Here is a 12023-nt window from a genome sequence, read left to right as displayed (position 1 = left end):
GTCCAGTCTGTGCGAGTGTTGAAGAAAGACGGAAAAAGAAAGATAGAACGAGTAGTATGTCATTGACGGGAAAATAACAACAACCCGCAGGCTCGGTCTCGTCAGTCAAATGTGTAGTAGTAATATAGTGGAATGCCTATATGCCCATTCAGGTCAATGCTGTGTTAAGTAAGTACTAAGTAGGAGCGTGGCGCGTGGCGTGTAAGTGGTCCAGAGTCTCCAGTTCGCAGCGTTAGGCCAGATTGATTTGATGCCAGTGGTCCGTAGAGGGCAACGATGAGCCAGCCCACCAAGTATGCTCAGCCGATGGCCTGGGAGTGCTTGGCAGCGAATCAAACGAGTCGCGGCAGTGAATAAGTTGAAGAGCGAAAGAGTTGCGCCTATTGGTTGGGTGGTGTCTGTGTTGACTGCGTTGACTGCCTTTCGTATGGCCGTCGTTCGTTATCGCTACTCGGAAAGGAAGGTCGCGATACTGGGCCGTTGTCGTCAGGTGTGGGTTCGTTTAAGTCCCCCGTTTGCTGCCCAGTTTTTTCACCATTCGAGCTCTGCCAATGATGGACGTGAAAAACAGAAGAAGAAGAAGAAAAATGAGAGAAAAGAAGGACAAGAAGAAGATCTACAACAACCAGATAGTGGCTGGCTGGCGCCCTGTCGAGAGATGAAGAGGCAGGGCCGGTAATGTAGTGACAGAAGAGGACGAGGTCGGCGGGTAAACGTTTCTGTTTCTTTCTTTTTTTCATTTTTTTTTTCAAACGACTTTTCGACAGCAACGACGATTAGGACGAACTCAAGACAATGATCTACGACTCGGATGCTCCTGTAATCCCGCAATATGGTATGCAACGACTCGCCTACAACATGACCTCTCCAATAATAGGTTTCTATCCCTTACAACCGTTGCATCCCGCCCTGCCGTCATGCTCCACCCTTCTGCGCCGTGTCATCTTCCGTACAAGACAAGATTACTATCATGATAATATAACAATTAGCACGTGCAATCTCTCTAGATATATTAACAGCTGCCTACAAACACCACTAGCAGGGCAGCAACAGGGGCCTCTGGAATTGGGGGCGCAAAAGAGACGGAGGGAGGGACGACACTTGTGAGGGACTACGAAAACAACATACTACAAACACGTCCATACAACCGCTATACGAAGTACCCTGAGCATTAATGTCCCAACCGTCAAGCTGTCACTGGTCGTCTCTACCAAGCTCAACGGCTTTGGGGCCCCAAAATAAACGGCATACTTCAGACAATGTGCCGCAGCCTGGATCTGGTGTCTACGACCAAAAGTAGATTATGGGATCATGCTGGCGGTTTCAAGTGGCGCTCTACGACTAATGAAGCCTGCGAGCTCCGTCCTAGCGTTGACGCAGGGGGTTAAAGACAAGGCACGGCTAATTACTTACTCCCCCACCCTGACGCCAGCCCTGAAGATGGGGAAGTGGGATTCTCAATGATACTGTAACTGCAGAGTATAAGGACCTTTGCACACTGATACGATAAGAGCCGTGAACTGGTATATGAGCATCGAAATGACACCAAATACGCAACGACAACATGGACGATACAGAGTACTTGCCCTCTAACCTACACTACTCCGACTTGTCTCGATAGCTTACAGTCTCTCAAATGCGAACATGATGGGGTCACCTACTTATCGTCGGGGTTCGCTTATCAGCGGTGAGACGGCGATCCGGTAGGTGCCTGCCGATACGGGCTCCGACCCCGCCCCCGAACAGCAGGTAGGTACTAGATCTAAGCAAACCGTGGTAACGTTACTCGGTGACATGCATGACTCGTGATATACCTCTTCTCTTGGCTCTGCAAACGAACTTGTCATTTGTGAGCAACGTGAACCACAGCCAGGCCGGTCATATTGAACTAAACCCTCAGCTACTTCTTCGCCTATAGAGAATGTCATGAACGGCAGAGCTACTACCGTCAACCGTTACGAGAGATCGCCGACCCCAGAAAACGCATACCAAAATGAGATCTCTTGTGATATTCTTTGCACTCCCCGTTGCCGCCCTTCAGCCATTGCCACCTCCGCCGAAATCAACATACAACGGTCCCAAGTCTGGCCTCGTACTCGACGGCAGCTTTCCGAGGACCATCTATGTTCAGAGTGACCTCGCCTCGCACCGGGATACAGGCGGTCCATCTCTGATACCACCTTCGGGCCATGCATTTGCCCGGACGTTTCAAGACGATCTCACTCGCCTCACCAAAAGCGAGTGGTCATTGAAGATTGTGGAGTCTTTCGGGAAGAACGACTCTGGCATCTTTCTGGATCTGTCTCGAGATAAATCTGCCGACTTCCAGTATGCGAGCGGCCAAAGTACGGAAGAGGGCTACACCCTTCGGGTCCTGGCCGGCCGGGCTTGGATAACAGGCTCCGGTGCCCGCGGCATGTGGTGGGGGACTCGGACACTCCTGCAACACTTGATGATATCGAACTGGACTTCGGTGCCTGCGATGGAGCTCACAGAAGCCCCCGCGTATGCGACCAGAGGTTATATGCTCGATGCTGGAAGGAAATGGTACTCCCCTCTTTCCTCAAAGACTTGTGCACATACGCCTCCTTCTTCAAGATGTCCGAGTTCCACTACCACATGAGCGACAACTATCCACTAAACCGAGGACACAACGAGACATGGAGCGAAGTCTACAGCCAGTTCTCGCTGCATCCCGAGAGCGCCGAGTTGGCGGGCATTATCCAAAGCCCCAACGAGACGCTCAGCCGCGCCGATTTCGAAGATCTCCAGCAGCATTGTGCGAGCAGAGGCATCACGGTGATTCCAGAGATCGAAGCCCCGGGCCACTGTCTCAGCATCACGAAATGGAAGCCTGAGCTGGCTCTCGAGAAGAGGGATCTACTGAATCTGACTCACCCCAAGAGTATACCCACCGTCAAGAAGATCTGGGCCGAGTTTCTGCCGTGGTTCCAAACCAAGGAGGTCCACGTGGGCGCTGACGAGTACGACTCGACGCTGGCAGATGACTACATAAAATTTGTGAATGAGATGGCCACGTTCGTGAACGAGACGTCTGGGAAAAGAATCCGGATTTGGGGCACGGCCGAACCGTCCGAAAACCTCACAATCTCCAAGGATGTCACTATTCAGCACTGGCAATACGACCAGTCGGACCCTGTCCAGCTACAAGAAGTGGGCTATACCATCATCAACTCCGAAGACTGGTGGGCCTACATATCTCTCAAGAACGACCACGCCCCTACTCTGCCGGCCCCATATCCCCAGTTCTACAACGAAACCAGGACCGTGAACTTCGCCAACCAAGATGGGTGGCAATGGCAGCCCGCCCTCTACAACCCGGTCAACACCACGGAGCAGCTGGCGGACGACGCGAGCGGGAACAAGGGCGCCATCATGGCGGCCTGGAACGACAACGGACCCGATGCCACGACGCAGCTCGAGGCCTTTTATGCCATGCGGCGCGGCATTCCCCTCGTGGCGGCAAGAGCCTGGAGCGGGGCGCGAGGAACCCAGTTGGACGTGGGGACCGTGGATGACTCGATCGACTTCCTGTCGGCCCAAGCACCGGGCCAGAACCTGAGATCGGTGCACCGATTTCACGTCATGGACTAAAGACCCAACCGGCGATTCCGAGCCTGTCACGCTGGGCCACGGCAGCAAGGGCATGAACTACACGCTGACCCTCTCCGTCGCGGGCCCCTTCGTACTCTCGTCTGGTGACGTGACGCTGCAGCTGTCCGAGAGCGGCAGCTTGGCCTTCGTGTCGGACGGCTGGACGTACCCGCTCCGCGCGGTCCACGAGCAGGACGGCTTCGATGCGGGACACCCGGGTCGCATCTGGTCCAACTCGACCCGGTCCACGCACGAGCCCGTGTCGATCCCGACGCCAGCGGAGATCACCATCACGGGCGACGTCGTCGGCGGCAGCAGAGTCTGGGTGAACGGCAGCTTCGCGGGCAGGTTCGAGGTCTACGTGTTCGGCGGAAAGAACACGCTGCTCAGCTGGAGCCAGATGGCGTTCGTGGCTCCCCTAGAGACGGTGTCGGGCGGTTTGCAGAGTATTAAACTCGAGTCGGTCCTAAAGATGCCAGATGGCAGCAGTGGTACGACCACCACCGTGCCGCCCGTTCAGAGTCTAGGCGGCTTGGGCAGTCATCAACAGCTCTCAAGGCAGCCCTTATTGTTGGGCTTTGCTGGTGTTACGGCGTGCTTGCTGTTAATAATTACTTAGTACAATGAGACTAACCAGCGACTGGATATGGTCTTCGATCTCATGAACTTTTTAGTTATATATATAATTCTCATGCATGTGTGACACGTATCCAATCAGATAGGGATGTAAAGTCAAGCAATGTCTACCCAAGTGCTCTACTACTACTACCAAACACGGGCTATTCCAACATACATCGCCTCTGTATATGTACCCAAGGATATCCAGAAGCTCGCCAAACATATCCAACGAAACCCAGCACCGATATAAAAGAAGGGCTCGTTATTATAATCGTCGTCATCACATCACACCAGCTGATTCTGAGCTGGCCCAAATTCGACAACTTTTCCATTATCCAACTTTACAAAGTAATCCACATCCTTAACGGCCTCGAGCCGGTGCGCAATGGTAATCACCGTGCTCTGCTTCAGCTCGTCGCGCAGGACCTCCTGGATCGCCATGGCCGTCTTCTTGTCGATGGAGGCCGTGGCCTCGTCCAGCACGACGACGGGGCTGCGGCGCAGCACGGCACGGCCGATGCCGACGAGCTGGCGCTGGCCCTGGCTGAGGTTCCGGCCGCCGGCCTCGACGTGGGAGCGCAGGGCCCAGTCCGGGCCCAGGACGCGGCGCAGGACCGCGACGCACTCGGCGTCGCCGTGCTCGTGCAGCGGGTCGAGGTTCTGCCGCAGCGTCCCCGGAACAGCACGGGGTCCTGCGCCACGAAGCTGATGCGCTGCCGCCACGTGTGCACCTCGACGTCGGCGAGGTCGAGCCCGCCGACCCGGATCCGGCCCGCCGCCGGCTTGAGCGTCGCGAGCAGCGCCAGCGCCAGCGTCGACTTGCCCGAGCCCGTGCGCCCGAGCACGGCGCAGGTCGCGCCGCCCGGGATGGTGAACGACACCTCGGCGAGCGAGGGCGCGAGGTGCGGCGCGTAGCGCATGGTGACGCCCTCGAACTCGATGGCGTCGCCGTAGGCGGGCCAGGCGGCGGGGGGCACGAGGTCGCCGCTGGACTCCTCCTCGAGGTCGAGGAGCTCGACGACGCGCTCGACCGAGACGAAGTCCATCTGGAGCTGGCCGTACTGCTTGCATAGGGCGTGGGTGGCCTCGACGAAGCGGGCGGCCGTGAGGAGGACGAAGGCGGTGAGCCCGGGGCTGAGCCCCCGGTACAGGGCGATGAGGGTCAGGGCGAAGGTGGCGAAGGCCGAGAGCGTGTCGAAGCGGTACTGGAGCCAGGCCTGCAGGCTCCAGTAGAAGTGGTCCATCTTCTGGAAGGCGTCGACGATGACGATGTTGCGGTTCTGGAAGTGCGTCTTGGAGCGGAAGGCGCGGATGGTGGCGAGCCCCTCGAGCAGGATGCCGAAGTTGGACATGAGGGGGCTGAGCGAGACCATCTCGAGCCGGCGCAAGCTCTGCGATGTCGGCAGGAATTCCAGGAAGAAGTAGATGAAGCCAGCCGTCATGAGCAGCGCGAAAAAGAAGAAGAGCGGCGTGGCGGCAGCGATGACCGCCAGACAGCTGATGAAGGTCAAAAGGTTGAAGGCGAAGTTCTGTAGGGGGCCGATGACGCCGCCGTCCAGCATGCCGATATCTGATGTCAATCGGTTCATCAGACGGCCTACGGGCGTCACATCGTAGAAGCGGAACGTGGCGTTGCTGACTTTGTCGAGGACCCTGATGAATAGGTTCTTGGCGGCGATGTATAAAATCAGAAGCAGATTGCAAGAGGCGAGGGTAAACACCAGCGTGTTCAGAAGACCAATCGCCAGGTACCCAAACAGCCAGAGGCTCACGTCGTCTTGAGGATTCGGCAAGCTTTTGAATAAGCCAGAGCCAAAACTGTCATCCAGTTGTCCGTTCGTCTGCATCGGGTCACCATGGGCCTGCTCTTTCTTGTAGGCCTCGGTCCAGGCTTTGAGGAACCAGTCGCTGAAGAGTCTACTGAGGCGGAGCAAGGCGAAGAGAGAGACCAGCCCAGCCCACAAGTACAACTTCCCGGCTTTGATGTACGTCCAGTATACGGACAAGATCACACCGCCGTCCTTACGATGTTCCTCTTCGATGAACTTGTCAGGGATGGCAGCATCGACCTCGGCAACAGCATCAGCCGAATGCCGATCCTCTTCACCTTCGGCCAGATTATGCTCGGATTCAATAACTTTCTGCGGCACCTCGTCCGGATGCAGCACGCGGGCTTTCCCGTCATGTATCTCAACGGCTTGATCCGCTAGGTGAATACAGAGGTCGATCCGGTGAGTAACGAGAATAATGGTCCTGCCACTAAACAGAGGTGCTCGGAATAGCCTTTGCACGATCGACTCGGCGGTATTATGATCCAAGGGCGCCAGAGGGTCGTCGAGCAGCAGGATTCGGGATCGACTATATACAGCCCTGGCCAAGGCGACGCGGGCTTTTTGGCCTCCAGAGAGACCTACGCCTCCCTCGCCGATATCTGTCAAGTCTCCATGCTTGAAGCCGGCAAGGTCTTGGGTCAACGCGCAAGCCTCTAGGACCTCTCGGTATCGTTCCGGCTCGTAGGGAGCGCAGAATAGAATATTCTCGCGAATGTTCATGTTCTGCAACCAGGGCGCCTGGGCGCAATAGCCGATCATTTCTGTCGGCAGAACGGCATCACCGGCCTTTTGATCCAATTCACCAAGGATGCTTTGGAGCAGTGCGGTTTTACCCGCGCCGACCTGTCCGTATACGACGGTCAGCCCTGCCGAGAGCCGCAAGTTAAGATTAGATAGGACGGTATCGTGCATCCCGGGCCATGACAGCGAGGCGTCGTGGAACTCGATGTCTTGCAGCATCATGGAGGATTCCCCTTCTTCCTTGTCGGGCTCACGCATGAACGTCTCGAGCCGTTCGATGGCGACAGATGCGTTTAGGAGAACAGTGATCAGATCAGGCAACTCCCTGAGACTGGTTTCGAGCATGCTGAACAGCTGGAGTGCTGGGAAAGCAATATCCACCGTTAAGGGTTTCTTGGCAAGATATGTGTAGGCGAAGAAACTAGCAACGGGGAACAGCATGCCTGCGGAAATGTTGACGGTAGAGATGCTGACAGTCCAAAGTCCCGTGACAATCTTCAAGAAGAGCTCGTTATTTCGTTGCTCCATGATACGCTTGAGCCACTCAGATTGCCAATCGTACCATCGTAGATGGCGAATCGCCTCGACAAACTGGGAAGTGGCCTGGAGTCGCTTGTCTGTCGCAGCCCGTCTAAGTCGCTCGTTGACGATCAGTCGTTGAACGAACAGGGCGTTCAGGATCTGGACGAAGACGACCCAAGCAATGCCCACCAAGCAGGACCATCCCAATAGAAGCCACAAGAGACCCAGCGAGACGAGGAACTGCAGTGGTTTGGTAAATAGACCCCCGAATTCCAAAATCTCTGGGCAATTTCGTAACAGTCGTTCCTCATTAGGTTGAGAATCTTGCCCATGGTAGCCGGTGGCGGCGTTGCCTTGATCGGGGTATATTTGGCCGACTTCTTCCGCCACGGGAGGCGGGCAAGTAGTCGGGTGAACCAGCCCTGCTTCGGCTCTTGCCCGTTCAGTTCGTTCCCGTTGACATAAGCCGGATCCTTCTCATCGGGCGTGAACCCTTGCGATTTCCTGGTCAGAGTTTTGGCGTAGATACTGGTGATCATCTCCCCGCGGGACCTCTCGTAAGCGCGTCGACAATACCACAGGGAGAACACGCCGGACTGGCTGGCTACCAGCCGCACCGCCAAGATGGCTACTGCGAAGGCAACGGACAGTTCTCTCGGCGAGGTTGCACTCTGTATAGATGCCAAGAGGCGCTGAAGCAGCATCGGGGTCCCTAAGTTTGCGGCGGATTCGACAAGAGCGAGGAAGGTGATAATGATCAAGTCGAGGCCGTTGGCGAGCATGAGGCGCCTGATTAGTGAGCCCTGGAGGGCCCCAAATAGCTCGTGTAGCCGGTCGTGTTGAAATTCATACGGCAGCTGCCAGACATCGCCATCGTCTAGTTGCTTCCTGCAGCCCTTTCTCAAAAGAGGCTTGAGCCAGGAAACCGACATCCATTGCCACAAAGACACATCGTCTTCGGGACTGCGAAGCGCGACAGTGGCAGTATCGTGCTTGCCCGCAATCCCGTGGTTGCCCATGAGAGGATCTCTCATCGGCATGGAGAGGATAACGGCGATGCCACCCAGGGCAATGCATATTTCGCCGAGATGCAGTATACTGGTCCGGTCTGCTCGCGTTTGTGTCGATATCGAAGCCACCACAGTCCCGACAAGGCTTGTGAGAAACAAGCCAAGGAGCGTCTTGGGGGTTTTCCGCGGCCGTTGGACGAGAGTAAGGATAATCGACAAGACCCAGGGCGTGATCTCCAACCCCCTCCACGCATTGGGGGGAGGGGCTATGGCCGAAGCTATAGTTGCACCCAGGCCCGATATGGATATAAGTGTGAGGGCCACCGCATTGAACGTCCATAGCCTCTTTACGAGGACTTCCTTTCCGGAGTACTCCTTGGCGAATATCTGAAGCCATGATGGCCTGGTGGGGACCACCCTAGAACCTATATAGATCAGAGCCAAAGATGTCGCCACAGCGGCTTGGGCTATAGAGCTCCGGGTAACGTCCATATTTTGTAAGGCTCCGAAAGAAGAGTGCAGGACACTCTGGTCGTACGCAAAGACATAAGGAGAGTTGTAATCCATGGCGAACGGCATTGCGTCTATAATTAAATGCTCTTAGACTAATGTATCTCCAGTGCCCCCAAAGGATCAACCATAACGGAGATGGACTCTAGCGTCCACGGCGCTGAAAACTATGGAATACAGGAACTCTATGAGGTATCAGAGCTATCCGAAATAACAAAAATAGAGCAAAGAGGGAGATAGAGAGGCTACAGATGGGCGGAAAAGAAAAAGGACTCGAATCAGTCGGGCCAGGCTGACTAGTAGTACTTTGCATTTGTTTAGCCTTGCCTTGCATGCCAACCACCGACCCATGGCAGTCCACACCTCGAGCGAGTAAGTGGAGAAGAAGCGGTGATCATCCTTGCCTCCCAAGAGACACACACCGCACCGTACCGGGCCATTCGATCCTTTCCACCACCTGGCGGCGGCGTGACGTCGCTTCTGCCTACACTTACTTTGCCTAACCTGACCATTGGCTCTTTATAAGGCCCCTAATAAGTCAATACCGGTCTCGAGTGTACGAACTCCCGCAATGGCAGAGCACATAAACATAGCACAGCATTAGCCTTAGATCGGCATGTGCTGTAACCTACATGTATGTACTTGTCTAATCGAAGGTATTGGTTTGAGCCGTACGTGACCGACCTCTTCGGCATTGCGGGGCGGGGTGCATTCGAGGGGGCCGGCACACTTGGTCCCGAACACCGGTATCGGAAATCCGAAGTCTTACTTACATGTTGGAAGCGCCTGTCGCATTGCAGACTACTCATAATTCCATTCACCACATGGCCGATATATGGATGCAGAATTTGACAGGTGTCAGATGATGATGATGATGATGAGTTCGTATAATCATAAAAAAACAAAAAACAGACTAATCTGCCTTCAAAAGGTATCCATCCCAGTTGCACCATTGTATCCCCAGGGTATCATGATTACGCAACCAGACTTTCCCGTCCTCATTCGCCGACACAAGCAAGCATCAATTTCCTGTAGTTCCCGCTCGTCTCGCCCTTGATGCGCTTGTATAGGCTCTCCTTGTATCTTTGCTTGTAGGCGCCCTTCACGTTTGCCATCATCTCGGGAGACCAGTGGTACCGTATCACCCTGCTCACGAGCAGGTGGTCTTTCGTACCCAGACCTGCCATCGAGTCTTCCAAAAGCGCCGCGGCATGCATGTACTTGTCCGCGGCGTGGCGGAGCTGGAACAGGAGAGCATCCTCCATGTGACCACTAAACTCCTGACCAAGGGTGTTAGCATATAAAGTGTATACAAGAGATAGTAACAAATGAAAACCAAACTTACCTTGCGAATGACATCATCCAGTCGCCTCCTGTACTTCTGCTCATAGGTGTGCGCAATGGCACGGATCTGGTTGTCGTTTCGCGTGCTCAAGATCGAGCACACCTTGAGCTCGTCGGTACCGACCATGCCCTCGGTTGCATCGTAGAGGGCATCCGTGTCGCGATCAATCTCTTGGGGTATCAGGGGCGCGCTGTCCTCAGCGCGCGTGGCACCGAGCACGATGAGGAAGTGGCGCTCTGTCTTCAAAGACAAATCCCCCTTAATCATACTCTCTAGAGACTCGTTGAAGACCTGCTGGAATTTGCCCTTGATAGCCTGTATGTCGGCATTGGACCTGCCGAGCAGGACGTCGTTGAGAACATTCTCCTTGGTGCCCAGGCCCTTCATGGCGTCGTACAGGAGGTGGCAGTCATGGAGCAGCGGACCCTGGACGATGGCCACGAGGCCCTTTTGGAAATAGCTGCTGGTCTCATCGCGAATGGCACCCTCCAGGGTTTTCTTGCCGTCGACTCGAAAGTATGCGGGCTTGAGCGCCTCGATCTGCAGCGGGTCTTTATTGTGCAGCACATCGATGAGCAACTGTTCGTTGGTACCGAACCCTTTCATGGCCCGGTGTAGGGCCTGCGCATCGAAACCTGCGTTCCATTGTATGATTTGCGGGGACCGTAACCCAAGGATGGCGGCGTGGGCGGGCCGTAGTGTTGTGGAGGAGGCGGCTGTGAGGGTGGCGCACCATACTGCCCTGGAGGAGGACTATAGGGGGAATGTGACGGTGGAGGGGCACCATAAGGTGGTGCTTGAACGGCAGGAGGCGGATAGTAGCCTCCTTGTTGCTGCTGCTGCTGCGGGGGGTAACCTTGGGGCGGGTATTGTTGAGGGGGCGGTGCACCATACTGTCCATGCCCGGGAGGGGGAGCGCCGTACGGTGATTGCGGCGGCGGAGGAGCTCCGTAGGGAGGTTGACCAGCTGGAGGCGGGTAGTAGCCTCCCTGTTGCTGCGGAGGATAGCCTTGTGGAGGGTAGTGTTGAGGTGGACCACCGGGCGGCGGTGCGCCGTAGCCTTGTTGGCCGTAGCCGGGATACTGATTATACGACATGAAAGACGTCAAGATGGAGTGTACGTGTAAGCGTATACTGCTTGGCTAATATCAAAAAGGGTGAAGACAAAAAAGTCCAAGTGGGAGTGAGAATGCAGTGAGTTGAGTTGGTGCGAAAAGTGTATAAGTGGGGAAACAAAGGAAGACGGCGATGGGTGAGGCGCGGAGGGGTATGTTCAACGTTATGTCTTATATGTAGAAGTAGCAATCGCTCTGCTACTTGCGCAATTCACCCGCCACAGAGAGGCTATGTCACAGAATCAGCTGGCAAACGGAACCTTTGAGCACAGAGTTTGTATATTATGATGGTTTGGGGCTACGTAAGAGGCCGTGGGCTATCGCAAACTTCCCCCAAGGTGTGTCACTATGATGTGTGCTCAGGTTAGGCAGAGAAAGCTGAGCAGTGGCGGAGCATCGGGAAAAACGTCATTTGCCTCAACCCACAATCGTGAGGATATCTGGGGCACAGTCTGTGGCTGATGCGGATTACGTTCAAAATAGTGAAGGCAGGTACTTGCATTACAGATGCGCAGAAATGAGTCGAGTATCCATTGCAATGGAGAGTTGAAGCTTGACATGTTTTGTTTTCCGACTAGCCCTTCACAACCACCTCAGGGGGCGTCAAGCTTCAAGCATACCTCCCTCCTGCCCTCTCAATCATCTATCTCATCGTCAAAGCCACGACGGGAAACAAAGAGGGCGGGACCCCTGTGGAGGTTCATCCGATCGGGCG

The 12023-nt window shown here is 55.2% G+C and overlaps 3 protein-coding genes across 3 annotated transcripts; 1 reads left to right on the top strand and 2 right to left on the bottom strand.

Annotated features, from left to right (window-relative positions):
• Positions 1-1993: 1993 nt before the first annotated feature.
• Positions 1994-4234, top strand: PG994_011227 (beta-N-acetylhexosaminidase- variant 1; the record flags this gene model as incomplete). The annotated part of the gene is made up of 3 exons (XM_066862636.1): positions 1994-2519; positions 2570-3588; positions 3638-4234. The coding sequence occupies 3 exons, from the start codon at positions 1994-1996 to the stop codon at positions 4232-4234; spliced, it is 2142 nt and encodes a 713-aa protein (XP_066711746.1).
• Positions 4235-4518: 284 nt separating this feature from the next.
• On the bottom strand, positions 4519-8917 carry PG994_011226 (ABC transporter; the record flags this gene model as incomplete). The annotated part of the gene is made up of 3 exons (XM_066862635.1): positions 4519-4893; positions 4920-7568; positions 7592-8917. The coding sequence occupies 3 exons, from the start codon at positions 8915-8917 to the stop codon at positions 4519-4521; spliced, it is 4350 nt and encodes a 1449-aa protein (XP_066711745.1).
• Positions 8918-9846: 929 nt separating this feature from the next.
• On the bottom strand, positions 9847-11290 carry PG994_011225 (uncharacterized protein; the record flags this gene model as incomplete). The annotated part of the gene is made up of 3 exons (XM_066862634.1): positions 9847-10128; positions 10194-10828; positions 10927-11290. 3 exons carry the CDS (start codon positions 11288-11290, stop codon positions 9847-9849), a joined length of 1281 nt encoding a protein of 426 aa, XP_066711744.1.
• Between the last annotated feature and the right edge of the window lie 733 nt (positions 11291-12023).

Source organism: Apiospora phragmitis, assembly GCF_038363925.1.
Source record: "Apiospora phragmitis strain CBS 135458 chromosome Unknown utg000010l:1.0-9815664.0:1.0-9183399.0, whole genome shotgun sequence".
Classification (NCBI taxonomy): domain Eukaryota; kingdom Fungi; phylum Ascomycota; class Sordariomycetes; order Amphisphaeriales; family Apiosporaceae; genus Apiospora; species Apiospora phragmitis.
This window is presented reverse-complemented; position numbering and strand designations above follow the sequence as displayed.